The 27293-nt window shown below is 41.2% G+C and overlaps 2 protein-coding genes and 2 non-coding genes across 5 annotated transcripts in view; 1 reads left to right on the top strand and 3 right to left on the bottom strand.

Annotated features, from left to right (window-relative positions):
- Positions 1-27293, top strand: part of SLC25A30 (solute carrier family 25 member 30) — a 127659-nt gene that overhangs the window by 19362 nt on the left and 81004 nt on the right. The gene's annotated exons all lie outside the window — the stretch shown is intronic.
- Positions 11635-11769, bottom strand: LOC118914653 (small nucleolar RNA SNORA31). Its single transcript, XR_005025704.1, has one exon. It is a non-coding gene; the product is annotated as a small nucleolar RNA SNORA31 (small nucleolar RNA).
- Positions 12540-16421, bottom strand: TPT1 (tumor protein, translationally-controlled 1). 2 transcript variants are annotated; one of them, XM_036889662.2, is made up of 6 exons: positions 16239-16421; positions 15897-15970; positions 15164-15354; positions 14657-14762; positions 13737-13853; positions 12540-12746 (listed from the first exon to the last, which is right to left on the bottom strand). In XM_036889662.2, the coding sequence occupies exons 1-6, from the start codon at positions 16264-16266 to the stop codon at positions 12744-12746; spliced, it is 519 nt and encodes a 172-aa protein (XP_036745557.1). In that variant the 5' UTR covers positions 16267-16421; the 3' UTR covers positions 12540-12743. The 2 variants fall into 2 exon arrangements, with proteins under 2 accessions (XP_036745557.1, XP_036745556.1); XM_036889661.2 differs by having other exon boundaries at positions 15897-15973; positions 16239-16395.
- Positions 12814-12943, bottom strand: LOC118914652 (small nucleolar RNA SNORA31). The gene has a single exon (XR_005025703.1). It is a non-coding gene; the product is annotated as a small nucleolar RNA SNORA31 (small nucleolar RNA).

Raw genomic sequence — 27293 nt, 5'->3', positions numbered from 1 at the left:
CTGACGAGAGCTTACTGTAAGACAGTTGACATAAGGAAATTTGGATATTTTTCTAACACAAAACATTCAATAACAAAGTTTAGCATTATTCTCCTTGACAGGGCCTTTTAGGTAATTTAGCAGGTAATTTTATATCAGATAAATAAGCCAAATTGGCTAAATACTTTCTCTAATGAGAAAAAAAAGCCAAATTGGTCAAATACTTTCTCTAATGAGAAAAAATTCCTCTGACATGTTCCAGGGGCCCTCTGGAAAATATCAGAGTTAACTAGAGGTAAAGGCACCTTTTTGAATTTGATTTTGGGAAGGTGTTAAAGTTTTTTTTTTAAGGCATTTGTCTAAATAGAATCATAAGTTATTATGAAACAATACTTATCTATTTAACTAGAATGACAAGAAAAGATTTTAAAGGCAAATACAGAAGTTTACAGTTATTAGCAAAGCTTAGCTTTTAATTTTTTCATATTAAGATCTTATTATCTTAAATATTCAGACAACTCATTGAGACTTTAAGCATGAGAAACTGTTTTGATAAAACAATTAGAGAACTCTTTGCAATCTTTTAACATTGAGAGCAAACTAACAGTTAAGAACACTTTGTCTTTCTAACTGAAAACAAAATTCTAATTTTGCTGTGTACTTGATACCGAGATTCATTTGATGTATTTTATTTTAATTCATTTTATTACCATTAATCTACAATTACATGAAGAAGATTATGGTTACTAGACTTCCCCCTTCACCAAGTGCCCCCCAACAAACCCCATTACAGTCACTGCCCATCAGCGTAGTAAGATGCTGTAGACTCACTACTTGTCTTCTCTGTGTTGCACATCCCTCCCTATGCCCCCACACACATTATACATGCTAATTGTAATGCCCCCTTTCTTTTTCCCTGCCCTTATCCCTCCCTTCCCACCCCTCCTGCCCAGTCTTTTTCAAACTGGGCTGCTGCATTCTTAGGGTAAATTCCTAGAAGTGGAATTCCTGGGTCAAATGGTACTTCTATTTTGAGCTTTTTGAGGAACCTCCATACTGCTTTCCACAATGGTTGAACTAATTTACATTCCCACCAGCAGTGTAGGAGGGTTCCCGTTTCTCCACATCCTCGCCAACATTTGTTGTTGTTTGTCTTTTGGGTGGTGGCGATCCTTACTGGTGTGAGGTGATATCTCATTGTGGTTTTAATTTGCATTTCTCTGATGACAAGCAATGTAGAGCATCTTTTCATTTGTTTGTTGGCCAACTGAATTTCTTCTTTGGAGAACTGTCTGTTCAGCTCCTCTGCCCATTTTTTAATTGGATTGTTCACTTTTTGTTTGTTGAGGTGCGTGAGCTCTTTATATATTTTGGATGTCAACCCTTTATCGGATCTGTCATTTATGAATACATTCTCCCATACTGTAGGGTACCTTTTTGTTCTATTGATGGTGTCCTTTGCTGTACAGAAGCTTTTCAGTTTGATATAGTCCCACTTGTTCATTTTTGCTTTTGTTTCCCTTGCCCAGGGAGATATGTTCATGAAGTAGTCACTCATGTTTATGTCCAAGAGATTTCTGCCTATGTTTTTTCCTAAGAGTTTTATGGTTTCATGACTTACATTCAGGTCTTTGATCCATTTCAATTTTACTTTTGTGTATGGGGTTAGACAGTGATCCAGCATTTGCTTTAATTTTATATAGCATGACTATATCAATTCTTCCACAAACTTTCTACAACTTCCTTTTACATTGTGCTCTCTCTTTAAATAAATAGCTGTACTTTAGAACAATTACTTTCTTTTACCCTCAACAAAGTGAATTTCTATTCTTTATACTTTCTCTTATTAAAACATACATCCTTTTAGCAAGTAGAGATGTTTTCTTCTTTAAATAGCTTTAATTAGACCTTAAAACTATTAGGAACTTTAATTTTCAGTGAACTCTGAGAAGTGGGCTATTGTAAACTATTGCACTAGCATTCTTTAGATTAACAAATTCATGAACACACTTTATAATTCCTGACACCATGTGCTTTACAGCATAATCTCTAAGCACAAAATATGTCCACTTAACTTAGCAAAACTTTAAGATTCTAGGTCACCACAAAAATTTTCAGGCTGCATGCAGGCACACACACTGCAATACACAATCACTAAGATGTTCACTTGCTCCGCCCAGCTCACCCACTCCCAACCACGCCAGACCACTTACAAAACGGCGGGTGTGGGGAGGGGTGTAGGGTCGGGAGAGAAAGGAGGCAGGTCTGTGCTGGGAGGAGTCTTGTCTGTGGCTTCTGGAACCAGAGGGCAGGAGGGGCTTGTTCCGGTGGGGGAAGAGGGCGGTGAAGGCGGAAGGAGAGGGGGAGGGGGTGGTGCAGCCGCCGGAAGAGGAGAGGAGCAGGAAGACGGCGTGGTTGAGAATGTAGGACTTTAAGATGGCAGCAACACAGGGGAGGACAAGGAACTTAAAGATGGTGGCGGAGAGGGGTGGGGGCAGCGAGCTGAGAGAGGTGGGAGACTGAGGTCCTCCGGCGGATCTTAAAAGGAAGAAGGACTGGGTAGAGTAAGAGGCTGACAATCTTTAACTGGAGATCGGGCAGGGAGAACCTGAGTCATTGAACACTTAACGTAAAGGTCTGGGCAGGAGCGCAAAGTCCAAAAAGCCTGCACATATGGGATTTCACCCCACTTTCCACTCTGGTGGCAATAATTAGTCAAGTCGGTGAGGAGGCCAAAATCGAAAGTTCCCTCAGGGGGCCAGTGAGATTGGCTGTCCAAGGGATACTGAGGCCCGGCCTCAGAGCAAGGAAAGACCAGCTTCCATTTGTGAACTTCCCAGGACAAATATAGAGTAGCCAGATTAGAAATGAGACACCGCAGTGGGGTCTGAGCCTCTGCTTTTGAGGGCTGGTTCCCCATGTCTGTGTCACCCCCCAACTAATCCCGCTGAGAGGAGCGCCCAGCGTCCCAAGTGCGCCAAGTCAGGGGGGATGTCCTGGGAGCCTGGGGGAGGGACGAATCCCACACTGCAGGGCCAGGGGCAGGCCAGATGCCCACAGAGGGTGGGCCAGATGCCCAAGAGGCCGGATGCCCCAACCTGAATGTAGCTACGATTTTGAACAGACCAGGTGAAAACGGGTTAGGAAGGGAGACAGACTGGGGGAAACTGAGGGACTCACCAGAAAATAGTCCACACAGCGGAGAGCAGGCTGAGGTCCCGGGTCCAGGAAGGAGGGGGCAGGGCCGCCGGTAGCTGGTTGGGGCTCCGCGCTCACACTCCCTCCCAGGTTTTTTTGGCACCAAATGTAAGATAAATTCTAACCAAAATAAGCAGGCAGCGAAAAGCAACAAAGGGCCAGGCAGTTTATTTGAGTGCAATTCCCGGGCGAGGTTCACCAGTCTGAGACACAGGCTGGAGAAGTGACATGCAACCAGATAGGCGGGGAGTTTTTAAAGAAGGTAGGGGGAGGCAGAGCTTAGATTTACAGCAGCACGAGGATTGGCTAGACTAAGACACATTTTTCAGGTTGGGAGGGGGCAGCAGCCGGGGACTTTGGCACGTCATCAGTGTCCGACGTGCTCACCCCTTCCTCCAGTGCCTCCAACCTTACATGTAATATATTCAGATTTAAGTCTAGGCTGCTATTAAATAAATGAAGAACAAAATAATGGGGGAAAATTATTCTTCTTACACTAACCTCATACTACAACTTGGAAGGTTACAGCTACTTTCAGATTTTTTAAAGAAGTTATTTATACATAAAATAAATGTTTTAAAGAAATCTAAGAAAGAAAAGGAAAGTCTAATGTTCCAAAACACCACGGGGAAATGTCACTGTGTAAGAACTCCCATATGGGGTGGGTGACAGGATTTGGGCTTGGTGCAGAAAATGTACCATGTTATTATATAATAACATAAATTTCCTTTTGGGCCTTGCTGCCTTGCACAGCAATACACAGCCTAGTGTGGCAGTACAGAACACACCAAGAAATAGGATTGTGGACATACTCTCAAGGAAAAAAAGACAATCAGTAAAAACAAACAAAAAATGGTCCTTTTAACATTGGGAGATTATCTTCTCAAGGACTCATGGGTCGTGACTCAGGTCTCTCAGTTTGCCTAGGTTCAGGTTCACTGCTCCATGGGGGGAAATCAAGGAAACAAGATTATGACCTTTGTTAAATGATATAATTTATATAAAAATGTGTTTCAATCTATGAAACATAGTACAAATATGAGGAAGTTATTCTGATTTTCCCTAACCCCAGAAGCTTCCATGTGTACTTTTTTCACAACTCTCCCCAGTGTTATTTGCAGACCCTCAACACAGCCACACACTAACAAGGTGGTCCCTTCACATTCAAGTTTTGAAAAAGCTGCAGAGGAGTGAACATGTGCTGCAGCCATTCCTTAGCAGCCTGACTCCTTGTGCCTAAACTGGCCTGCATGGTGCAGTGACAGCTGTGATGCTCAGGTTACAATGGAAAAATCCCCCTTGAGAAGCATGCTCAGGTGACCCACTGTCTAACAGGAAATCCAGAAAGTAAGAACTGAGAAGATGGAAGGAAAATACCAAATATAAATATATATGTTTATATACATATATATATTTCAAGAAAATTCCCAAGAAATGGAAAACATGTTTCCAAGTTAAAATGACTAACAAAGTGCCTCACAGGAAATGTTTAGACACATACCAAAGAATGGTGTTACAAAATTTCAGAACATCACAAAAAAGGGAAGATCCTAAAAAATTCCAAAGAGGAAAAAAAGCAAGTCATACACAAAAAACTGACAATTAGGATAGCAACTTCTCAACAGCAGGGCTGGAAGTTAGAGACAGTGGATTTTTGGACAATGTAAAAAATTTTACAGAGAATTATTCCTAATCTAGAAGTCCATACTTAGCCAAATTATCAGTGAGATGTAGAGGAGAATACAGATATTTTATACAAGCAAAGTTCCAAAAAATTTTTAATCTCTTAGTAGGCTATTAGAGAGCTGCTTCATCTAGACAGAAAGAAGAAACACGGAATCTGAGTGAGCAGCGCCGGGAGCCCCAGGCTGAGGGGGAGAGATCTCCGCATGGCCACAGGGCAGCAGGCATGAGCCCCCGCCCAGACTGCAGCAGGATAGGAGGAGCTCCGTGGGGCGCCCTCCAAGAAAATAAAACGTGGGTCTAATAGGTTCCCGGAGCACTTCAAGTTTTGAAAAAAAATTGACATTTTGTGATGTTATGATTTATAGTAAAAAATATATTTGATCTTTGTCCTGGTGTTTCTGGCAGAGCTCCTAAAAACTCTAGGAATTTCCTGATGACAGTGATAAAACTATCTTTTGTTGTGTTAATGAGATGACTTTTGGAAAGCACCAAAAGCTAGGGTCTGATTGGCAGTGGAGCCAACCATGTGATTAGAGGATTGGAACCCACCCACCTCCTGGGAGAGGGGAGGAGCTGGAGACTGGGCTCAATCACCGTGCGCAAAGATTGTAATCTACCTACCTATGTAATGAAGCCTCCATAAAACCCCAAAGGATGAGGTCCAGAGGGCTTCCAGGTCAGGAGCATACATGATGGAGGGTGGCCTGCCTTGGGAAGGCACATGAGCTCTGTACTCCCCCATCCTTTACCCTATGCCTTTATTACAAATAGGCAGTCTAGTAAGAAAAATGTCTTCTTGAGGTCTGTGAGCCACTCTAGGAAATTAATCCAACCCAAAGCCAGTGGGGGTAGTGGAAACCTCCAGTGTATTGGGCAGGTCCATCGTAAGCACAGGCTAGCCTGGGCTTAGGATTGGCATCTGAAGTGGGAAGGTGGGGTCAGTTTTCTAGAACTGAGCCCTTAACTTGCGGGATCTGATGCTCTCTCTCGAGGTAGTATCAGAACTGATTTGAACTGTGGGATACCCAGGTGATGTCAGAATTGCTTGGTGTGAACAAAAACTCATACATTGGAATTGGGACCAGAACAGTTATTATTTTTTTGGCAGAGTTCAGGGGAAAATTAGTGATGAGTAAGTACATAGACTAAGCAGGAGGCAATATGAAAGTTATTAATGCCAGCATTTGCAAGGAAGTGTAAACTTAAATCAAAATAAAAAATTGTACTACATGGCTGTGTGTAAAATTGCAATATTTCCTGAATATCTCTCCTGGCTTTAGTGCATCTGCATATCGAGGCATTCCTAAGGGGTACAGGGTGGTAGTTCATCTCCACATGGATGGGTAATTACCTGGGCTACCAGAGCTTATCTGCACCTGAGAGGTTAGGGGGAGGGCGGGCTTGCTTCTGCCGGAGCAGGAGAGCCCGGACTGCAGTTTGTAAGCAATAAATGGGTTTTAAACTTTATTTCTCCCTTTGACTGATTTTGGTTTTAGAGGTATTTTGACCCAGGATTTCCTTTCCCTGGAGTTACAATGGCTCAGTTCGGAAAAATATATATGTTCCACTTGGGGGAGGTATAAGTGAACCGACCCCCCAAAGGCCAAAGTGGCATTGAGACCAAAGAGGCTGACAATTCAAGGCTGAATTCCATAGAGGTTTACTGAGGGGATCTTACAGAGAGCTTGCCCTAGGCAGCCACAGGACGTGGATCTTCTACACTGCTTCAGGTTTGGGGAGTTAGAGGCAGGGAGAAAGGGTCTACGTAAAGGACAGCCACTTATGTGTGCAATGAAACAGTGTTGATGTCAAAGTATTATCACTGGAATATAGAGCAAGGAGTCTTGCCTCAGGCAACTGTTAATCAGTCCTAGCTGGGTACTATGTAAGGAATACTTGTGAGTCACAAAGGTAACTATCAGTCAACATGGGCGGATTTGTAATGGTGTTACTCTTGCTTACAGACATTAACGTATCATGGTTATCAATTTACTTAAATTGTAAGATACCCGTATGAGAGGGGGAAGAAGTGATGCTCAGCGGAGGAAGAGATGGACGTTACCAGCAGCAAGAAAGCTAAATCTTCATCTTCTATAGGGAAAGTCAAAAGATAAACCTCAACTCTGAAACTGAAAAATCAAGAAATAAGAGTTGAAGCAAGTTATTTAGAAATAAGGATTGAAAGAAGAGCAAATAAGCAGAAAAGTAAAATAGCCTGGGAGGAATGGGGTGGGGCAAGGGACTAGTTTCTTGCGGTAATCATTAAATTCAACAAATTAAGCTATAACATGAACTCTTTTTTAAGAGAAGCATATCCAGGTCACACTCGGCACAGTATGTGTACCTAGTTTTAATCCTTTTGACTACATGCGCTGAGCATCTACCTGCTAAATGTCAGGCACTGTTCTGAACACTCAGGATGCAGCAGTGAGCAAAGCACCACACCCACTTGTTGCCTCCAAGAGTTGGGATAGACAGATGAGCGGTAAGCAAGTAAAATACAGAATGTTTGCTGGTGAGGAGTGCCCTGGGGAAGGGAAAGCAAAGAAGGGGGTTGGGTACACCAGGGTGGGGTGTAGGCCAGGGTCTGATTTTGACAAGATGACCTTTGAGCAGAGTCCCATAGTTATCTGGAAAAAGCATTTGGGCAGAGGAAATAGCCAGTGCAAAGGCTGTTAAGTGGAGGTATGCCTGGCTAGGATTGCTGGGTGACAAACGGGATATCGTTAAATTTGACTGTCAGATAAACCAAGAACAATTTTTTAGTGTAAATATGTCCCAAATTGCACTAGGGATAGTTGGTAGGGGAGGAATATAGTAAGCAAGAGAAGAGGCCAAGATACCAATAGTCGAGATAACGAAGGGCTTTCTAGGACACTGGAACGATTTTGCTTTCCACTCTGCAACAGATGGGAAGCCACTGGGGGGTTTTGAGGAGGCATGATCTTAGTTCTCGAAGTATCACTGATGAGTGTGTTGAGAACAGAGTGTAGACTGGTAATTTGGGAAGCAGGGACATCAATTAGCAGAGATTGGGTCAGGGGCTTCAGAAGAGCAACATGGGGGGTAAAAAGAATATTCAGCAAAATTATCACGATTACCAATATACTGGGAAAGCTAAGCAGTTGTTTTGCATGACTCAAACCCCATAAATGATATAGTAATTGCCTTAGAAAGCCTCCACATTGCACTTGGGATGCTAAATTCTCTTTCACTCACTGCCCCTTGTCTGTGGAACACAGAGCAGGTTGCACATTACTTAACCAATTTTCAAAAGCGTAGTCACTTTTGCTTTTTAAAGATGCCAGCAGTTGGTATTTACTGTCCTATTATGGCAGTCACCAATGGTACTGACAACCCGGCCCATGTTCCACTTGACAAACTCCATCAGTGTGCACTCCTCTCAATACATTGCAAGATGCTCCGAGTGCTAGGCAAGTGGAGAAAAACACTCCACTTTTTAATGCATTACACCAAGAGCTGAGCTTGCTTAGCTCCCAATTTTATACTTGCCATCTGTTGACAATTATTCCAGCTGAGTCTAAAGAAGTAGCTTGCTTTTTAATCCTGTGTAATAATTTTCCCTTCCCCTTTTGACCTGCTCCCCCACCCCCATGTTGAGCATTAGCTTGGGTATGTCTTACAACACACATTCCAATTGGGGAGACTACCAAATTAATGTACTCCAGGAAAAGGAAATTGCATGTATAGTTGTTCTAAATAGATGTCCACAAATATACCAACTTTCTCTGCCATCTGCCAAATTTCTACCAGCTGCCATGGGAATGATAGGTTATACACTGGATAGAGTAACTTTATAACCCTGCACTCTAGATGAGGTCATGGGCAAGTTGCATTTGATAAACTGGGACATACCTGCTTTCTTTAGACATGAGGAAAATCACCAAATACCTGACTAGATTTCTGGTGTCAAACTGCATCTAAGAACCTCAGGACTGAATGTCCAGTGGCTCTGCAATACTAGACACCATACTCAACTAGTCATCTGTGCACCCTCATCAGAGGACACCTCGAGTCACCTATTGTCTGAATTTTTCCCACCTGTAAATTGTGACTCACATATGCAAAATCACTGGGTATGGTGTCCATGCTCCCTCTCTACCCCAAGCTCAGAGCCCTAGATACATATAAGCGAAGGGAGATGTCAGGTACATCCTGGGCAGCAGTGGGGAGGGGGCAAGTCAGTAACTGAGGAAAACATGGTTGAACTACTTTGAAAGAGAATCTTCCCCTAAGCTTATAGCTTACATTTTCCTATTCAGTATAGGTTCCTACTAAAACCACATGAAGGAATCTTATATGCTCATTTCCAGGCTGTTATATAAGGCCATGTATAATAGCACAAACCCACAACCCACAAGTTTTCAAACAAACTGGTATGTTCCAGCAGTTAAAAACATGCTCCCACACTAGTGAAAATCTGCTTTGGACTGCCAAGTATTTTAATCAGCCTTACCACTGCTGCACTGGCTAAAGGATGAACTTGATATTCAGGAGGATAAACTACCAGCACTATTTTGAACACTTTATCTGCAAACTCTGAATTTAAAGTCTATTAAGATGGCTATCAGAGAAGCTAACTTTAATAGAGGGTAACACCTTTGTTAGGCACTTAAAGTGTTAACTAAAAAGGACTTTCCCTTTGGAATGGCATATTAAATGTTTCCAAAAGAACTAAAGTAGCTCACAATTTTATGCAGTATCAAAATCAAAAGAAAACATTTTCAGTGATTTTTAAGTCTGGTCAACAACCCCGGGGATAACAAAGTTGTTCAAAAACATAAAGGTGGAAGCGCAGTTCTTTTAAATCTCTGGAAACTCGAGCCAGTTGCCACCAATCTGTGGCTCACCAGCAGGCTACTAGTCCTCTTCTTACCATAGAATTAAGGTTATGTAGTGTTTATTACTGGTCTCCACGATGTGGTCTCTATTAATTCCTTAGTTTGCTTCATTTTACTGAGTAGTCTGTTAGCCAAGGTTGCCAAGCTCCATGGCACATGTAATGAACATGTACTAGACTGACATTTATGGGCAGTATGCTGCCAGTGGATTTCTCGAGCCCATTTTCATCAGGCTTTCTTCTCTACTACTCAAATCAAGCACTTGTCAAATTTGCATTCTTAGTCCTCATTTTGCTTAACTAGTTTGCAACAGGACAACCTGAAACCCTTTGTCCACTCAAACCTCCAAGCAGCCACTCCCTTGGTTTCCCTACGAGGGGAGTCCCTTCATCACCTTAGCTGGTTCACCATGCTGACCAATCTCTTATGTTGGAGGGCTCAGTCTATCCTCTAGGTGATCTCACCCAGTGGTTTGGCTTCAAGTCTTTGAGATTGTCTCAGTATCTACCTGTTAAATGCTCTGGCTTAGCCCTCTCTTCTTTCAGGTAAAATACCCTTGCCTACTCACTTGAATAAACAATCAGCATCTCAAATTTAACCTGTTCAAATCCAAACTCTTGATCTCATCCTCCGTCTTTCCCCATCTCAGTGTCAATTCCTTTCTTCCAGATATTCAGCTACAATGGTTGGCATCACTCAATTCCACTTACCTCATTTAAGACATAAACTCCTGTTTTACCTTAATTTCCAGCCACCTGCACACCTACCACCCTCAACTAAGCCACTCTCATCTCTCACCAGAAAGTATTTTACATCACTGTTCTTTTACCCTACCACCCTTCAGCCAAAATGATTTTTAGATCAGATCACGTCACCCTTCTGTGGCTTTCCTGCATGACCTGGTTTCCTCTTTTCTGGTGCACTCACTTTTCTCTTGCCACCTTTGGTCCAGCATACTGGCTATCTTGTCCCAGAACATGGCAAGGACGTTACACTTCAAACACTGCATTTGCTATTCTTTGCCTGGAATGCTCTGCCCCCAATATTCACTTCGCCTGTTTAGTTCAAGTTCCCATTCAAGTATCACATCGTCAAGGCCTTCCTAGACAACAGCTAAGTAGAGGAAGGACTCTTAAGTGTCCTACGGCTCAAAGGCCTCTAGGAAAATGGCTATTATCAAACTCAGCATCGACAGTGATGCCTTCTGAAAGCACACATCACCTGGTATTCTTGCACAAGATATAACCTGAGAGTAAGTAGAAAAAGACATAGTAATAAGCATTCTTATTCAACTACCTGGACTCTTCAGTTCTAGAATGCCACTGCATTCCTATTCCTGTTCTTCTAGGCTTTTCAAAATAGGTTTCTCCTTAGATTTATCTCAATGACCTTTCCTACCATCAGATTATCCTCATATTCACAGTATTTTGCACTGCCTGAAGATTCTCTCCCTGCTAGTGTTTCAGAGAGATCCAGTGGACTCCTAGGCTGGCAACTAGCACTTTTTCTATGTATTAGAGACCTGTATGTTTAGACTTGCCATCAGCTTGACTGGCGAATTTCCAATATTTGAATTTACTTCTACAAGTCACTAGGGGCCAAAACCAACCTGACAAACATGTCTCAGGTTCTGAACCACATCATGGGTCTTTAAGTCATTGGAGCAAATTCGACTGCCAAGTCACTGGATTCACCCTCAGTTCACATCTTATGACCAGAAAAGGATCACTCACTGGGTTGTATTATTGAGTTTTAACCCTTCAGCTTCAAAATGTGGAACCAGTCACACAGAAAGGAGTAGGGGAACAATCTCCCAACACTTCTCTCATCAACTAAAATTTTAAGTCCTTCTTTGTATTAAAACAGGCTCTTCACTGTTCAGGTCATTTCTGAATTGCAAAAATTGTTTCCCTGTATTCCCCCATTCAATCTGGGCTGCCACAATTCAGACAGACAGAAAGCGCAAGGACACTTTTCTCTTGCATCTGTAGTGAAAACCTCAGCAGCAGACAGTAACTGCCCCAGGTCTGTCAAATAGATGCTTTCTAATTCTACTGGGATACCCACAGCTTTTTCAGATACAGTATTGTCACACAGTTGCTTTTTCCTTTGCCCACCAGCTATCCCACATTCCATGCAGTTCATCTCTTAATGCAGGAGTCAGCAAGCCTCTACTGTAAAAGGCCATGACTGTTTTAGGATTTGCAGGTCCTAAGGTCTGTCACTCATTTGTTCTTATGGAGTCAAGGCCAGTCGGGACACAAATGTACGAGCATGGCAGTGTTCTGATAAAAACGGGCACAAGTTTAGCTGTCATATAATTTTACATATGCCATAAGCTATTTTGATTCCACCCCCCATTTGAAAGTGTAAATACCACCTTAAAGTCATACAAAAAACAGGTGGCAGGACCAACAAGTTTGCCAACCCAATTCCAAGGAGTTGACACAAGCGTTCCAGGAGACTTGGCTCTACTTGCTTTATGATACTTTGCTTCCAACTGTTATTAGTCTCTCTTCATTCTTTTGGTAATCTCTTCTGGAGTTACCTACTTCCGCCTGGAGGTGAAGAAATGTGTACGGAATCCACTTCAAATGCTGGCACTGCTCTGGGCATGGTCTCGCCCTTTACTTCAACTCAGAATTAAGAATTTTGATTCTTCGTTCTTATATTCCAGTCCCAGAAGTAGTTTTCACTGTCGAAGTAATTGAAGACAGTCTTAGACTTTCTAGTAGTGGTTTAGAAACAGGCTCTAGCTTCTCCAGGAACACTATGCATTTATGTATGTATTAAACTAAGAGGCATTCTCTCAAATGAGTTTAAATGCATTTTATTTTTTGACAACCTACATGACATGTTTTTCTTTAAAACAATGCCTCCACTCCAAATAAATCAACGTCAAAGTAAATGAAGAGCTCAAGATGACGTCAGTCCCATTTGTCTAAGTCCTGGTGGTGTGTGGATGAAAAGCAGCAGCCAGTTATGACGACAGGTGACAGGTCCAAATAGTCAAATTTGTTACTGTAGAAGCAAGCAAGGCTGTATTACATCTTTTTCCAATATGAAATACTTTAACATTTTAGGCTATACATGTATTCCCCTATTCAATCTGGGCCGCCACACAGACAGACAGAAAGCGCAGGGATTTTTTTCTTTGGCATCCTAGTGCAAACCAAAAGAACAACAGCAAACTGTTCACGGTCTATCAGTGGATGCAGAACCATCCTACCAAATCAGAGGTAGCACATTTTTCAGAAAACTAGAAAAGTCTCATTCTTAGGGAAGTCCCATTCCCATGCACTATTTTACCAACAAAAACACTAGATATTCTCTGAATAATCCCTTTTATAAAGTAATCTGTACTGTCCTAAAACATTTTTGTCTATTGTTGCCTCTAATCTTGTTTATTTAAATGTAGCCTAAAGACGGTCTTGTTCCTAACTTACATGGACACCTGGGAAAACTAGGATACTGAATGCCTTCATTTCTGTATTGCCTCCGGCAATTCCTTGCATAGCAAACAGTCATTTAATTTTACTAACGCAATTTGCCTATCAGGTCAGCAGCCAGCTTAAAACTGTATTTACAATAAGCTAGTAACAAGGCTTTCAACGACCAGTTGACTACTGATCCATATACTGAAGTGAAAAAACTGTGTGGCAAAATATGAAAAAGCAGTCTGATTTCAACAGGCCATTTCTATGAGGGAAGATTAACACTGGGTGTTGTCTCTGACCTCCAGTTCAGTATTTAAGCTCTGCTTTATGCTGTCTACAATGAAAGTTTTCTGTTACGATTCTAAGCCTTTCTAAACCAAAAACATACTTTCCATGTGACAAGACCCTTTATACCCACCCCCCTCCAAAGCAACAGAAATAAGACCAAGACCCTTATTTTAAAGACAGTTATAGAATCCATTCAAATTATCCCAGGGGCATGACACAAGGAGAATCACACCGAAGATTATCTCCATTTCACATTACTCGTTTTGACCCATTTCCTTATACTTACACATTTTTCCATTTCTAAACCATCCTTAAAGAAAATCATATATGGGGTCACACCATCCTCACGGTAGTCCAGCAGAGCAACCATGCCATCTGGATTCATGTTTTCACCAATAAAGAACTTGGAAACAAGCAACAAATACCCAGAATTAAACCATTATATACAGATGTGTGGTAACAAAAGAAAGTACAAAACAATCAAAGGATGACACATAATGCCACAATTTAATCAAGAGACTTTCAGCAGGCTCTGATGCCTAGGAGAAAAACTGTGCTCACCAGACTTCTATTCATCCAATTAAAGCACTAACAATGACCAAAAGAAGGAGCACAGAGCAATCCAGGAAACACTTAAGGCTTTCTGGGAACTTATTCTCAATTCCCATATGTAATTCCACACTAAGACTGTTTACGTAGTAAAGTACAGGCAACATTTAAGGCATACCAACAAGAGAGCATAGCATATGGAGTAAGTTATCTTCTGACCAAAGGGCATGTAAAAACTGGAAAATTAAAGCCAGGTTGTAATGGGTTTTTTTAAGTCTTAGAGGTAATGGGAAGTCACTGAGTTTCCCAAGAGGACAAGTTTAGTACAGAAAGAGCACCAATGACATAAGATACGTTGGAATTGTAAAGGCAGTAACTGGAAGACCACTTAGGAGGCTGACAAGTAATTCCAGAAAGAACAAGAACTTCTATCCTGGAAGCAAATATGGATGTGATTCTGCATCAGAAGACAAGATCTGAAAACAAGCTTGGGAGCATGGAAGGCTACTTTCTACAGCCTAGATTGAATCTATCAAGTGCTTAAACTGTTCAGAAGTTTAAAACAGCCACAATTACACCAACTAAGCATCAAGTTAACTTTATGCTCTTGCAGTCAAAATCAGTCAATCCTCTGATGCAAATACTGAAAGTATTTACCTGGTAGTTTTTGAAATTAGCAAGGATGTGCTTGATTTGTTCTGCAGCACCTGTCATAAAAGGTTTTACTCTTTCTGGTCTGTGTTCTTCAAGTTTGCCTTTGATTCTAAAACAATATTTTATTAATAGGTTAAAGTACTGAGTTCTGAGCAAAATAAATTTTAATTAAGTAAAACTCAAACTAAAGCACACACTGAAAAGGCAACTAGCTGTCACAGAGCAAAATAATATGCATCAAAAAGTTACTAAGTTCAAAGAATGGATGTTTCAAGACTGTTCCTAATTCCAATTTCCATGTTACTTCCAAAGTACTATTCCAAAAACCTAAAACCAGACTACATTCCACTATGGTCACATTACTTACAAAAAAACAACCACCCTTGTGAGCTTATCAAAAAAGGTAATGCCTTTCACAAGTATGCCTGTTGCTGAAGAATCTCCAAAGTTAGCCATTCCCTGCATCTTGTAGGATTCCAGACATCAGCTAAGTGTTCCAGTGTCACTTACGATTTCATGTAATCTTTGATGTACTTCTTGTAGGCTTCTTTTGTAAAGCTAGTTTCTTGCAAGTGATGGTTCATGACAATATCGACACCAGTGACTACTGTGCTTTCAGTACCGTCGCCCTCGGGGCCTTCAGCGGAGGCATTTCCACCAATGAGCGCGTCGTCAATGTTACCCTCTGTCCTACTGACCATCTATATTAAGAAAAATTGTTTCGTTTCAAAAGGCATCTTTGACCTTAGCATAAAGGCACCCGAAGAGTCATCTATACCAGCAATTCAGGCATCCATCATCTTCCCACCAAACATTGATTGTTGAGACCCACAAAAAAAAAATCACTGAGAAAATGTTTATGATCCCTTCAATTTCCTGAGAACACCTTAAAGCAAGACCTGTTGACAGGAAGAAAAACGGGGTCACCTAAAATTTAGTTCAAGTTTTGTGCGGCCTTTCGGGTTGCCGACCAAGTAGGGCCAGGGCAAATGCTAAAGAGCTTGGGGGTCCCACTCCGGAGACCAGCTGTCCCCGACGGCCAGGTACGAGGACTGGCGCCTAGGTGGCGGACCTATTTCCAGGCTGAGCTCCGCCTCCACTTTTCTAGAAAAACCCGGGCCGGAAAAAGCGTCTCCTCCGCTAGGAGGCGGCGAAAAGGATTGCACAACCGCGCGCGGGGGAGCGGCGGAAACCCGAGCTTGCCCGGCCTCGCCTCCCCCGCGCCACGGCCGGGCCAACTCACCTTCCCCTCCACCTCCAGGCACAGCCCGTCCGCGATCTCCCGGATTTTGTAGATGTCGGAGAACATCTCATCATCTGCTAGGGAACACAGACCGCCCGTCACGCTGCGCCCGGGGGCCGGCTGCCCAAGCCGCCATTTCCCGCGCTGACCGGACGCACGCGGCCCCCGCCCCTCCCCGGACGCTCGAGACTCCCGGGCTTGACCCGGCACTGACCCCTCTTGTCCCCTGGGAAGGCCGCCGGTATCCTCTCGGCCCACGACAGTGGCGGTGTCCGCCTTCCCCGCCCCCACCCGCATCCGTCTCCTGCGCGTGGCAGTAGGGGTACTGCAGTCACGACTCACGGCTGATGAGGTCCCGGTAGATGATCATGATGGCGGCTGGAGGGAGACGGCAGCGGCGCTAGCCTAGCAGGAGCCCGGAGCTCGGAGCGAGCACGGTGCAGCCGGAGCGGCGCTCGGGGGGAGGGGGGAGCGGGCGGAAAAGGCCGACTCAGCCGCTCCCCAACCTCATATAGAGGGCACGTCCCCCTACGTCATCGTCCGCAGCGCCACCGGAAGCAACGCAAGCGGTGACGTACACGCAGAGCCGCGCGGGGGGCGGAGCTACAGGCGGGCCGTGGGGAGGGAGGTGAGCATCCGGGGACTTGGCCCAGGGACCCAATGCCGCGTTTCGCGGCGCGCGCGGGGGTGGTCGGAGGAGGAAGGGACTATGCGGCGCTAAGAGGGGAGAGATGGGGAAGAGGGCTGGGGGCCGCTCTGCGCTGTGCTGGGCTTTGGGTGGGACTTACATGGCGTGCCTTCAAGCTTCCGCCCTTGGCCTAACCTATCGCAAGCTCCCGGCCCTTTCTGGGAGCAAAGTTGTCAGCTGTTGTAGGGGACTTGGCCTTCACGGAGGGCCGGGCCCTTGAGTCCCTGAGAGACTGCGAGGCGGCCCCCGAGGGAGGATGAAGGCTGGAGACTGAGTTTTTGACTACTGTCTGTGGTCTCCGAGGGCCTCGGAGAACTTTTTAGCATTTGCGCTGGGGGCTGCCCCCGCTGGAGTTGTCAGCAGCCTTTGTGGGACGGAGGTGAGTCTGGTAGGGCTCGCAGGTAATCTCACCAGCCCCCTGGGAACAATCGTGGGGTGGCGCAGGGCCCGTGAAAGGAAGGAGCAAGGTGTCACGGGAGTTTGCACAGCTTTCCCATCTCAATTTGGTCTCTTACTTGAAAGCTTGCAGATTCCTGAGGCAGACAGCTCAAGAGCTCTTCCCTTTCTGTTTCACTTGGTCTTGAATTATGTCCCTTGTTTGAAAAAAAGGTATGTTGCCCCTTAAGACGAAGTTGAAATGATATACCTCGTGCCAGAGTTAAACATAAAAATAGGGACCTTCCCATCTGCCCAAGTGTTATTTGGACTTCAGTTCCAATTACTAGGTACTAAAACAACAATTTCCCTTTTTAGTCACATCTTCTATTTAAGACAAAGATGTAAGCCTGTATGAAACCTATGAGTTTCATACATACTCCACAAATATTTTTGTGCTCCTATGTGTCCCTAGCAGTGGGTTTGCACAGAGATCCCAATTATGAGCAAGTTAAATTCAGCCCTACCCTCATAAATTAGAGTCAGGCAATTACAATGAATTAACAATTTTTCGTAAAATTCAATAATCAAGCATTCTGCAGCATAAGAACAAGCCTTTTGAAGAACGGCACAAAGCAGTGAACTGAGATGGTAGAGTCAAAATGGAAAAGAGCCCGGAAATGGGATCCTCCTGGATAACTGGAAGGAATCTTAAAAATGGCAGGAAGGGAATCTGAAAACAAACCGACATTTTCTAATCGCTGGTCTATGAAGGATCTTTCAAACCTCTTTTGATTATTTCTGGGATGTGTGAGTGTATCAGATTATCCCAGGCATAAGACAATTATTTTCCTCAGCTATTAACATTTTCAAATTATTCAGAAATATTCCCATATAGTACCTTCAAACATTACTTCCTCCACTCTTCTCTAGTTTTATATTCAATTAGAAATACTTTCTCAAGTTTTATAAAAAGAGCCACAATGAAAAAGTACCGAAGTTAGACTTAAAGACTCTAGGTTGTCTTAAAAACAAAAACAGGCCCAACGTGGTGTCACTTAGGCTAGGTCAGTCACCAAACCGGGGCTTAATACCTAACCTAATTACAGCTACAACCTCTTCTAGAAAAGTAGTCAAGAGTTTTTTGGTAAGCACTATCAATAAAATAATCTCACTTGAGCTCTCTCCATCTTCCCCAAAAGAAGGTGAAGTAATCTGCATTATAAAATCCCTAAAAGAAAGTGACCTGGCCTGAAACAATCCTATTCTTTTGCTAATAACTCCCCCCATGACCCTCCTGTCTGTAAAAACTTCAATTTTGTACACATGTTCAGAGCATCACCTTGCTAGAGGGGGGATGCTCCCAGATTCATGAATAACTTAATATTTTGTTTTTTAATTGTTGAGATCTTGGTTTTATCTGTTACTAGTCCTGTGACATTGGGAAAATCAGACTCCCCAAGCTGAAGTATAAAATGGAATTTTTGTGAGTTAAAAAAGTTTCAGGGAATTAAGATAATGAAAAAATACCTATCATCATTAATAGGTTATCAATAAATATTGGTTGAATTGGATGCTTAATTCTTCCCAAACTTTATTGTTTTTCAAAATATTTCTGAAACTATTCAATTAACCCTCTATGATATTTGGTAGTATTTGGGGGATTTAGTTGATAGATGTTGGACTAAAGACAAATTTCTAATTAATCACAACACTAATTGTGGATAACTGAAAGAATTCTACAGTATCATAGGATTTCTATCTCAGGTTCATATTTAATAGCTCATGACAATTCAGTGACTAAACACCCTAAAAAATAAATCTTAGGAAAATCTGATTTTAGTTTCAGGATACTTTGTAAACTTCATCCTGTAGTCTAGAAAATCTGTGCTGTACCCTGAAAATACCTACTTAGAACACCAGTAATACAAACAGGAAAATTAGTCATCAATTGCAAGCAACTGACAAAAGTGGAAGGATTTGGCTGTTAAGCTGATTAGCTTTCTCTGTGACATTATTTGAATTTTTTTGTAACATTTTATTCCTTACAACAATTTAAGCAGTGATTTCTAACAAAATCTAAGATTGTCCTAAATTTTACAGCTGAATGTGGCTTGGTATCTCTTTGGGAGAATTTCAGAGACAGTATCTTTTGGCCTCTTCACACAGGCCCTCACATGAGGAAAGCACCTCAGGAGGGCTCACCAATTTACCAGTTAGGGATTGACTACAATGGCTTAAACACATAAGGGTTTATTCTCTCCTGTAAAAGAAATTCAGGGGTATGCAGTCCAGACTAATATGGTGGCTTTATTAGGGCTCCAGGATCTTGCTTTCTTCTCCTCCACCCATATGGTCTACAGTAGATGCTGGAACTCTGATATGACATTGATCTTGCAGACAACAAGAGGCGAAGTACAAAAGTGGTGCATTCCAGCTGTGTGTTTCCCTTTTAAGGAGCTGTTCTAGAAGGCCCACTGAATAATCGTATGGATGCATCTAGTTGCAAGGAAGGCAGCAAACTATAGTTTAGCTCATAGACACTGGCTCATTGTCACCCTAAATAAAATCAGGGTTTTGTTATGAAGGAAGAATGTAGACAGCTAGTAGTACCTAGTGTATCCACAATGCAAAGGGTCTCTTCTCAGCTTAGAGGTGTTCACTTTTCTCACTAGGAGTCTGTTTCAGGGAAATTTATATTTACATAACTCATGAATGATTGATTTGAAAGCCAGAACACTGTTAATATAGGATAAGAAATTCTTACTGGTTAGATGCAATGTAGAGAGTAGTCGAGTTAGAGAAACTGACTTGATTAATAAGGAATTAGGCCAGGGGCATTGGAATGTGATTATGACAGAGGTGTTTGGAATGAAACAGGCTGGCCTCTTCCTGGTATGTGTTCAGAACCCCTTCGTTTTAAGATGTTAATGAGCTCTTATTGCTCCTCTTACCTAGACTCTTCATACTCCACTAAAAAATCATTACTTTAGTGTTTCCTTTAGAGAAGAGCTGTCCCGAAGAACTTTTTTAGATTATGGAAATGTTCTATATCTACTTTGTCCAATACTGTAGCCTCTAGGACACAATTGTCTACTGAGCATTTGAACTGTGGCTAGTGTGACTGTGGAATTGAATATTTACTTCTATTTATTTTAATTAATTTAAATTAAAATATCCATGGCTGGTAGCTTTATGGGACAGCAGAACTCTATAAATGTAAGCTCCGTGAGGTGGGAGACTTCATTTTCTTAACGGCTGTACTCCAGCAACTAGAACAGAGTCAGTAACTGTTGATGAATGAATGTATGAAATGAAGCTTCCTTCCTTTCTCTTTAATTAGATTTAGTCTAATCCCATCTCTATTTATTAACTGGACTTAGGGTATATATCATGTTAAAGATTCAAAGATTCACTGGTTGTAAATTTAAAACAAAAATCTTTACAACACTTTTCTTCACCATTAACCCCAATCACAAGTTCCACAGTATTTACTATTAATAATTTGTCACAAAACTTCGGAAAAATTTTTATATGTAAGCAAACAGCTGTATATTCTTTCCCTAAAAGGGATAATGATAGTATCTGTACTACTCTGAACCCTGCTTTGTTCTCATAATGAAATTTAATTTTCTTCAAGCTCTTTATTTCAAATTCTCAATTCCCTTTGATATTCTAAAATTGTGTTGGGTTCCTATTGTAAGCTGATTTTCATGACTGATCTGGAGCACGTGGGCAGACAGGTAGGAGGCACCAGGGAAGGAAGATAACAGTGTTTTGTTTCAAGCTTGCCTGAAGATATCTATGAAGATCTCTTGGTTGGGACTACTTTTAATAATTTTTAGACCGTATTAGGCTTTCAAATCAATCATTCATGAGTTAGGTAAATATAAATTTCCCTGAAATGGACCCCTAGTGAGAAAAATAAACACCTCTAAGCTGAGAAGAGACCCTTTGCATTGTGGATACAGTAGGGACTCCTAGCTGTCTACATTCTTACTTAATAATTGAGAAGCAATTTAGTGAATATTAACCAAGTTTATCTAAAACAAAATAGAAAAGAAAATAGAATCACATGCGATAAAACACGTACTATTGTTTCATAAAGGTTTGTTTTAGCTTTGTATATGTATATATGTGCTGGGTCCCAGTGTAAGATAAGTGGATCTAGTTCAAACAGTATCAACACCTCAATTTCAGTGGGTGATTTTTTTTTCATGTGTCCCAAGATTTGGTAAATACTTATTTTTTACACTGTAGCCCCTTGGACAAATTTTTGTCACATAGTACCTAGTCTGAAGTTAGCGTTCTGTGAAATTATTTATGCTCAACAGATTGCCAAGGCCTAGCTGAAAATGCCAGGCTCCTCAGCAAAATCTAGGCCTCACAAGAATACAGGTTCACTTTCTCTAAAGCAAAACCAAGCAACATAACTAATATAACTTCTGTAGTGTCTTTTATGAATGTAAAATCATCATGAGAATCTAAGATATTTTTAGGTATTTGAATATTTCTTTTAACTTTGAAATATCGGTGTGGGTAAAATTGTAACATTTCCAGAGTATCTCGCCTGGCTTTAGTGCATTTGCATATCCTCAGGGGTGGGGTGTGTCTGACCTGGAGAGTCTAAGGGGAGGGGCTGGCCTGCTTGCTGGCTTGCTTCCTCTGGAGCAGGGGAGAGAGACGGCCCTAGACTGCAGTTTGTAAGCAATAAATGGGTTTTAAACTTTATTTCTCCCTCTGACTGATTGCGGTTTTTAAGGGCATTTTGCCCCGGGATTTCCTTTCTCCAGACTTTTTTCTGATTGTTAAAATAATAATACTCATCATAGAGAGTTTATATACCATAAAAGAAACCTCAGATAGCTGGTGCTGACGTGTCAACATACTCTCTCAGTATGCTGAGGTTGTTAGAAGGGGCGGGAGGATCCTACTGATACTAAGGCAGTTTCTCCATCAGATGACTTTTAAGCATAGACAGCGTTTTGTTTCAAGCTTGCCTGAAGATATCTATGAAGATCTCTTGGTTGGGACTACTTTTAATAATTTTTAGACTGGATTTTAAAAAATGTCTAGTAAAAGAGTATTAGGCTAGTCAGTTGGCTGGGTAGGTAGTTCCAGCTTTCCAGTCCTTAATCTCACTATCACAAAGTTGTTCAAGTATTTTTCATTTATTATTAATATTTCCACATATCATTAATTAGTCATCTAAAATGCCATTTAATATTATTATAAATAGTCCCACTGATGAATATAATTTATTTTTAAATTACAAATCCAGAAAATTAGAAAATACAGAGACATACAAAAAATTTTGAATAAATATTTAGGTACTAACAACCACAATGAATAACTGCTAAAATTTTTTATATTTGTTTCAATTTTTTTTAATGAATGAAAAAATATTACAGATAATATTGAGGTCTACTTTATCCTCCTGCATCTCCATCCAGAGGCCCATCCACCCTCCCCACCAACACCCACTCAGGTAACTACATCACCCAGACCCACATTCTAGTAAGAAAGGGATTAACAGATATCAGAGTGCCTACCCTTCCCTTTAGGGGCATGACCCAGCAGTTGCATATCACATCTTTTATTGCCAGGACCTAATCACAGAGCCTTTAGCTCCAAGGATGGCTAGAAAAGAGGTTCTTCAGTCTGAGTGGAAATTGGTTAGGGAGTTGGAAGAATGAGCAGTCTCAACCACAGCAACATTGCACTTCTATGTTCTGGGGCACATGGGAGAAGAAAGAGCACAGAATTGAGTCAGAAGAAAATGTAATGGCCATGAATAAGTGGCTGACCGTTTCTCCATCTTGCTTCACAGAATTATCATTGGATGTGTAAGTGCTTTTACACCAAGAATGAATGAACAAATGAATAAATAAATAATACAGTTATTTCCACACTTATTTTTATCTCGCTTCCAGATTATTAACTTGCTGGCCAGCATACTCCTTTTCTACAGGACCTCTCCTTCCCTCGTGCCTCCTACCTGTCTGCCCACCATGCTCCAGATCAGTCATGAAAATCAGCTTAAATAGAAACCCAACACAACTTTAGAATATCAAAGGAAACTGGGAATTTTGAAATAAAGAGCTTGAAGAAAATTAAATTTCATTATGAGAACAAAGCAAGGTTCAGAGTAGTACAGATACTATCATTATCCCTTTTAGGGAAAGACTATACAGCTGTTTGCTTACATATAAAAATTTTTCCAAAGTTTTGTGACAAATTATTAATAGTAAATACTGTGGAACTTGTGATTGGGATTAATGGTGAAGAAAAGTGTTGTAAAGATTTTTAAATTTTACAACCAGTAAATCTTTGAATCTTTAACATGTATATGTGTTACTTTTATAATTAAAATATTAGAGTTCAGCATTCCCCAGACTTTGGCATTTCATGCATCAATAACATTTCCTAAGAAATTTGGATCTCAATATGTTTACCAATAAAACCATTACACCATTAAAAATACAACCAACTATGGTCTACATTGCCATTTCATGAATGAAAGGACGTAATCTCTAAATAATGGGTAATCGTCTAAATTGAATACTTTTAGTAATGTGAAAAAATTAATTACATTGTCCTTATTTTTCCCGTTTTTGTTTTGGTTCTTTTATAACTTTTTAGTAGATGGTATTTGGGGGTTGGGTTTCTTCCTATGTTTTTATACTTCGTACATGTAGGGCAAGTGCTTTGCCCAAAGACAGACAACTAGTGGATAGCAAAGGGGAGGAGTCTAGCTTTATTGGCTTCTGACTCCCTAATGGGTCCTTTTGGTTAAACAAACAAACAAATGCTTAAATATAGCTAGATGCTTTGAAGTTGGATACCACCAGCCTTAAGCTTTTAAAATGAATTAACTACACTTGTGTTTAGGGCATGGGAAGCAATTAATATAAAAGTGAAAATTAATTACAGGATATTTTGGAGGCAGTATTTAATTGGTCTAATTCATCTTTGAAATGTTATCACATAGTGAGACAAACAGGCAAAAAAACAATGGTTAGACCTCTTAAGCTGTTGGTATGGCAACAGTTATTTTTCTAGGCTGCAGAGATCACTGGAATGTTAACAACGGAAAAGGAAGTAGTTTTTTTTTTTTTAGACCCCATAGGGCACACTAGCGCATAGTAATTTATAATTGCTCTTAGAGCAGTTTTAATTCTATTTGAAATGTCAGATATGTAAAAATGTGCTTAGAAGTCCAAGAATTAAAATTGTAGAAATGTATATAGGAATATTTATGATGTTAATATATAATAAAAACGTTAAAAATATATTTGACATATCTAATCTGAAGTATGTATTATACATAAACATAAATATATATAAAATCTAAAATACTACTGTGGTTATAAAATAGAATATTAATATATCATGTATATTCCTGGATATGTATACAATAGACATATATTTATAGGAATATATATGAACATGAAAATATAATTTTGTATTGTCCCATTTTTGTCCTACCATATATTATACATCCTTTGGTATAGATACAGAGGATTCTCCCATTCTCAAAAACTGTGCTAGGATGATCACAATTAAATTAGAAACCAATAGTTCTATGTTGATAAGGAAATACACTTCCAAGTGGTCTCATTCTTCACAAATCTGTGAAGGTGTCTAGGGAAAAATGCCACTGTGTTATCCTTTACTCTCACATAGTACTTCTGACATCGGATATGTGGGGTTTTTTCCCCTACAGACCAATTCTCCAACAGCAGCTGGATGTCCTACAATTCCATTCAGCTCTCATGCTATCCAGATCCCGTAAGTTAAGGGCTTAGTCTTACAAGACTACCATCCCCCACCCCCACCCCACTCCTTCAGATGCTAACTGCAAGAAGTAGGTCCCCAAGTTACCCACACCTTCTGTCCCACTTGGCTACAAATGGGGGGTTTCCATAACTCCCTCCTCAGGTTTAATCATCTGCTAGAACAACTCCAGAACCCAGGAAAGCAGCTTACTCACTATTGCTGATTTGTTACATAGAGGATATTTTAAAGGCTGCAAATGAACAGTTGGTAGAAGAGATCCACTGGGTATTATCGGGTGGGGCCCGGAGAGCAGGAGCTTCTGCCCTGGTGGATTTGGGTGAGCCACCCTCCCAGCAGGCAGATGTGTTCACCTATCCAGAAGCTCTCCAAACTGTACTTTTGAGATTATTATGGAGGCTTCATCATGTAGGTGTGCTCAATCATTAACTCAGTCTCCAACCCTCTCCTTCCCAGGGGATGAGGGGTGGGGCTGAAAGTTCCAAGCTTCTAATCATGGATTGGTCTTTCTGATGACCAGCCCCACCCTCAAGCTGTCCAGCAGCCCACCCAGAGTTACCTCATCAGCACAGAAGATACTCCTTCACTCAGGAGGGACTTAGGAGCTCAGTGTCAGATGCTCCCATCACTCAGGGAATTACAAAGATCTTCAGAGCTCTGTGTCAGGTCCAGGTCAGAGACTAAATATTAGAGCAAAAGATTTCCCCACCACCCCTATTTATAAGGATTTTAGGAGCACTGTGTCAAGAGGCAGAAACCAATATATATATATTTCTTGTTATTTTGCAGAAGGATAACATCACTTCATATTCACAAATTCATCGTCATCATCTTATATACTAGTTCACAATTCACAAAGGGCTTTTGTGTACATTACTACTTTTGACTCTTCATAAGAACCATGTGAGGGAGACAAACCAGTTAAGTGTACTTTTCATTTGTGTATGAGAGAACGAGCACGGAGAGGTTAAGTGACTTTCCAGGGTCACACAGCTAGATGAAAGAGTCTTGCTCAGGATCCATTATTGACTCTAAGATCAATGGTGCATTTTCTTGGCTCACATGATGCCTTCAGAGGAACACAGACTTAACAAAGACATGTGTAAGGTCTGCTGTAGCCAGTGGTTCCCATCCGCACTGGTAAGAGCACTAGTTTCAAAGTGACCTAGAGGTGGGACACAGGCATCAGAATTTTCTAAAGCTCTCCAGGTACTCCCAACATGCAACCAGGGTTGAGAATCTCTGTCTTAAGGGAGTTTAATAAGAATAGGATTTTTCAAAATAGTACAGAGAAGCAATTGAATACCTTTTAAAGAGGCAAGTGCCTGATAAAGGAAGCCAGAAAGAGAAGACAGCCAAGTTGTTTCCTGGCATGCTTTCTGCAGGCTGCCAGAGGTATGATCATCATGACCCTTCTTAGAAGGGAATTGCTCAACAGTCAGGTTTTGGAGGGTAAGCCAACTGTGGGAAGGCTGAATGTGAGAAAGAAAACACTGAAAACACCTCCCTTAACTCTTTCTCTCTGAAAAAGAAGCTACTAACTGTCTATACAAATTGAAAGTCTAATTTGGCTCAGATTGTCAGCTTCCCCATAGGCCTCCCACGCCTACTGTGTTTAAAGTTGCAGTCACTGGTCTCTTCTTGAAAATCCCCATTCTTCTTTTCTCCCTAATTTTTCTCTGTAGCATTTATCAGCAACCAACGTTCCAGTTCTATTACTTGCTATTTTATCTTCTGTCTCCCCTCAAGACAATATAAGCTCCAGGGAGGTGGGGGGTTGTTTTCTGGCTCACAGATGTATCCCCAGTGCCTGGAACAGTGCCTGAAACAGTCAACAGTCAGTCAAAAGTTGTTAAATGACTGAACTTCAGACCAAGAAAATAACAGTAACTACTAGAGTTAGCCCATATTCCAGCACAGAAACGTTTGAGGTAGTCATGCTTGTGCAGGCAGGTTTTCTGAATTCATTTATGACCTGCAACTTAGGTTTTTAGTGGTGCCATTGACTGAAAAAATAAAGATTGATGGAAGACCAGCAGCTACTGGCTAGAAAAGGCTGTTGGGATAAGATGACGTAGAAAAGAGCCCTTGCCTTGAAGGAAGACAAGTGCGCTAAAGCATATTGTTAAGTTCCACAAAAAGCAAGTTGTGGAACAGCATAACTTGTACCATTCATTTAACACACAGAGATACATGATAAAAGCAGAATATTTCTATAGATACATGTATATATCTGCAAAAGCACAGACAATTGTCTAAAAATGTGCATCAAATTGGTAACAGTGGCTACTCTGGGAAGCAGCTAGGCTGAGGAAAAGCATGGTCAAGGGGAACTTCAGTGCGAAACAGGATGCTTGGATTGTGATTTGCCACAATATTTTTACATATAATTTCACATTTAATTTCTAAAGCATTCTTTTTCTCATAGATACCTAACAATAATAAAAATTAAGCATGGGGGAAGTATTTATATGGTATATAGACAATTTATAAGGAAAATGTACCCAAGAAATAAGACACATAGATACCTGAGAAGA

This window comes from Manis pentadactyla, chromosome 17 (assembly GCF_030020395.1).
Source record: "Manis pentadactyla isolate mManPen7 chromosome 17, mManPen7.hap1, whole genome shotgun sequence".
Lineage (NCBI taxonomy): Eukaryota > Metazoa > Chordata > Mammalia > Pholidota > Manidae > Manis > Manis pentadactyla.
This window is presented reverse-complemented; position numbering and strand designations above follow the sequence as displayed.

What these genes read in the sequence shown, in the direction of transcription:
- TPT1 (XM_036889661.2), bottom strand. Translation starts at nt 16,266, where the DNA reads ATGATCATCTACCGGGACCTCATCAGCC. An exon ending in GCCTGGAGGTGGAGGGGAAG is followed by an intron (nt 15,355 to 15,896) that starts GTGAGTTGGCCC and finishes TTCTTAATATAG; the next exon opens with ATGGTCAGTAGGACAGAGGG. An exon ending in CTAATTTCAAAAACTACCAG is followed by an intron (nt 13,854 to 14,656) that starts GTAAATACTTTC and finishes CTTGTTTCCAAG; the next exon opens with TTCTTTATTGGTGAAAACAT.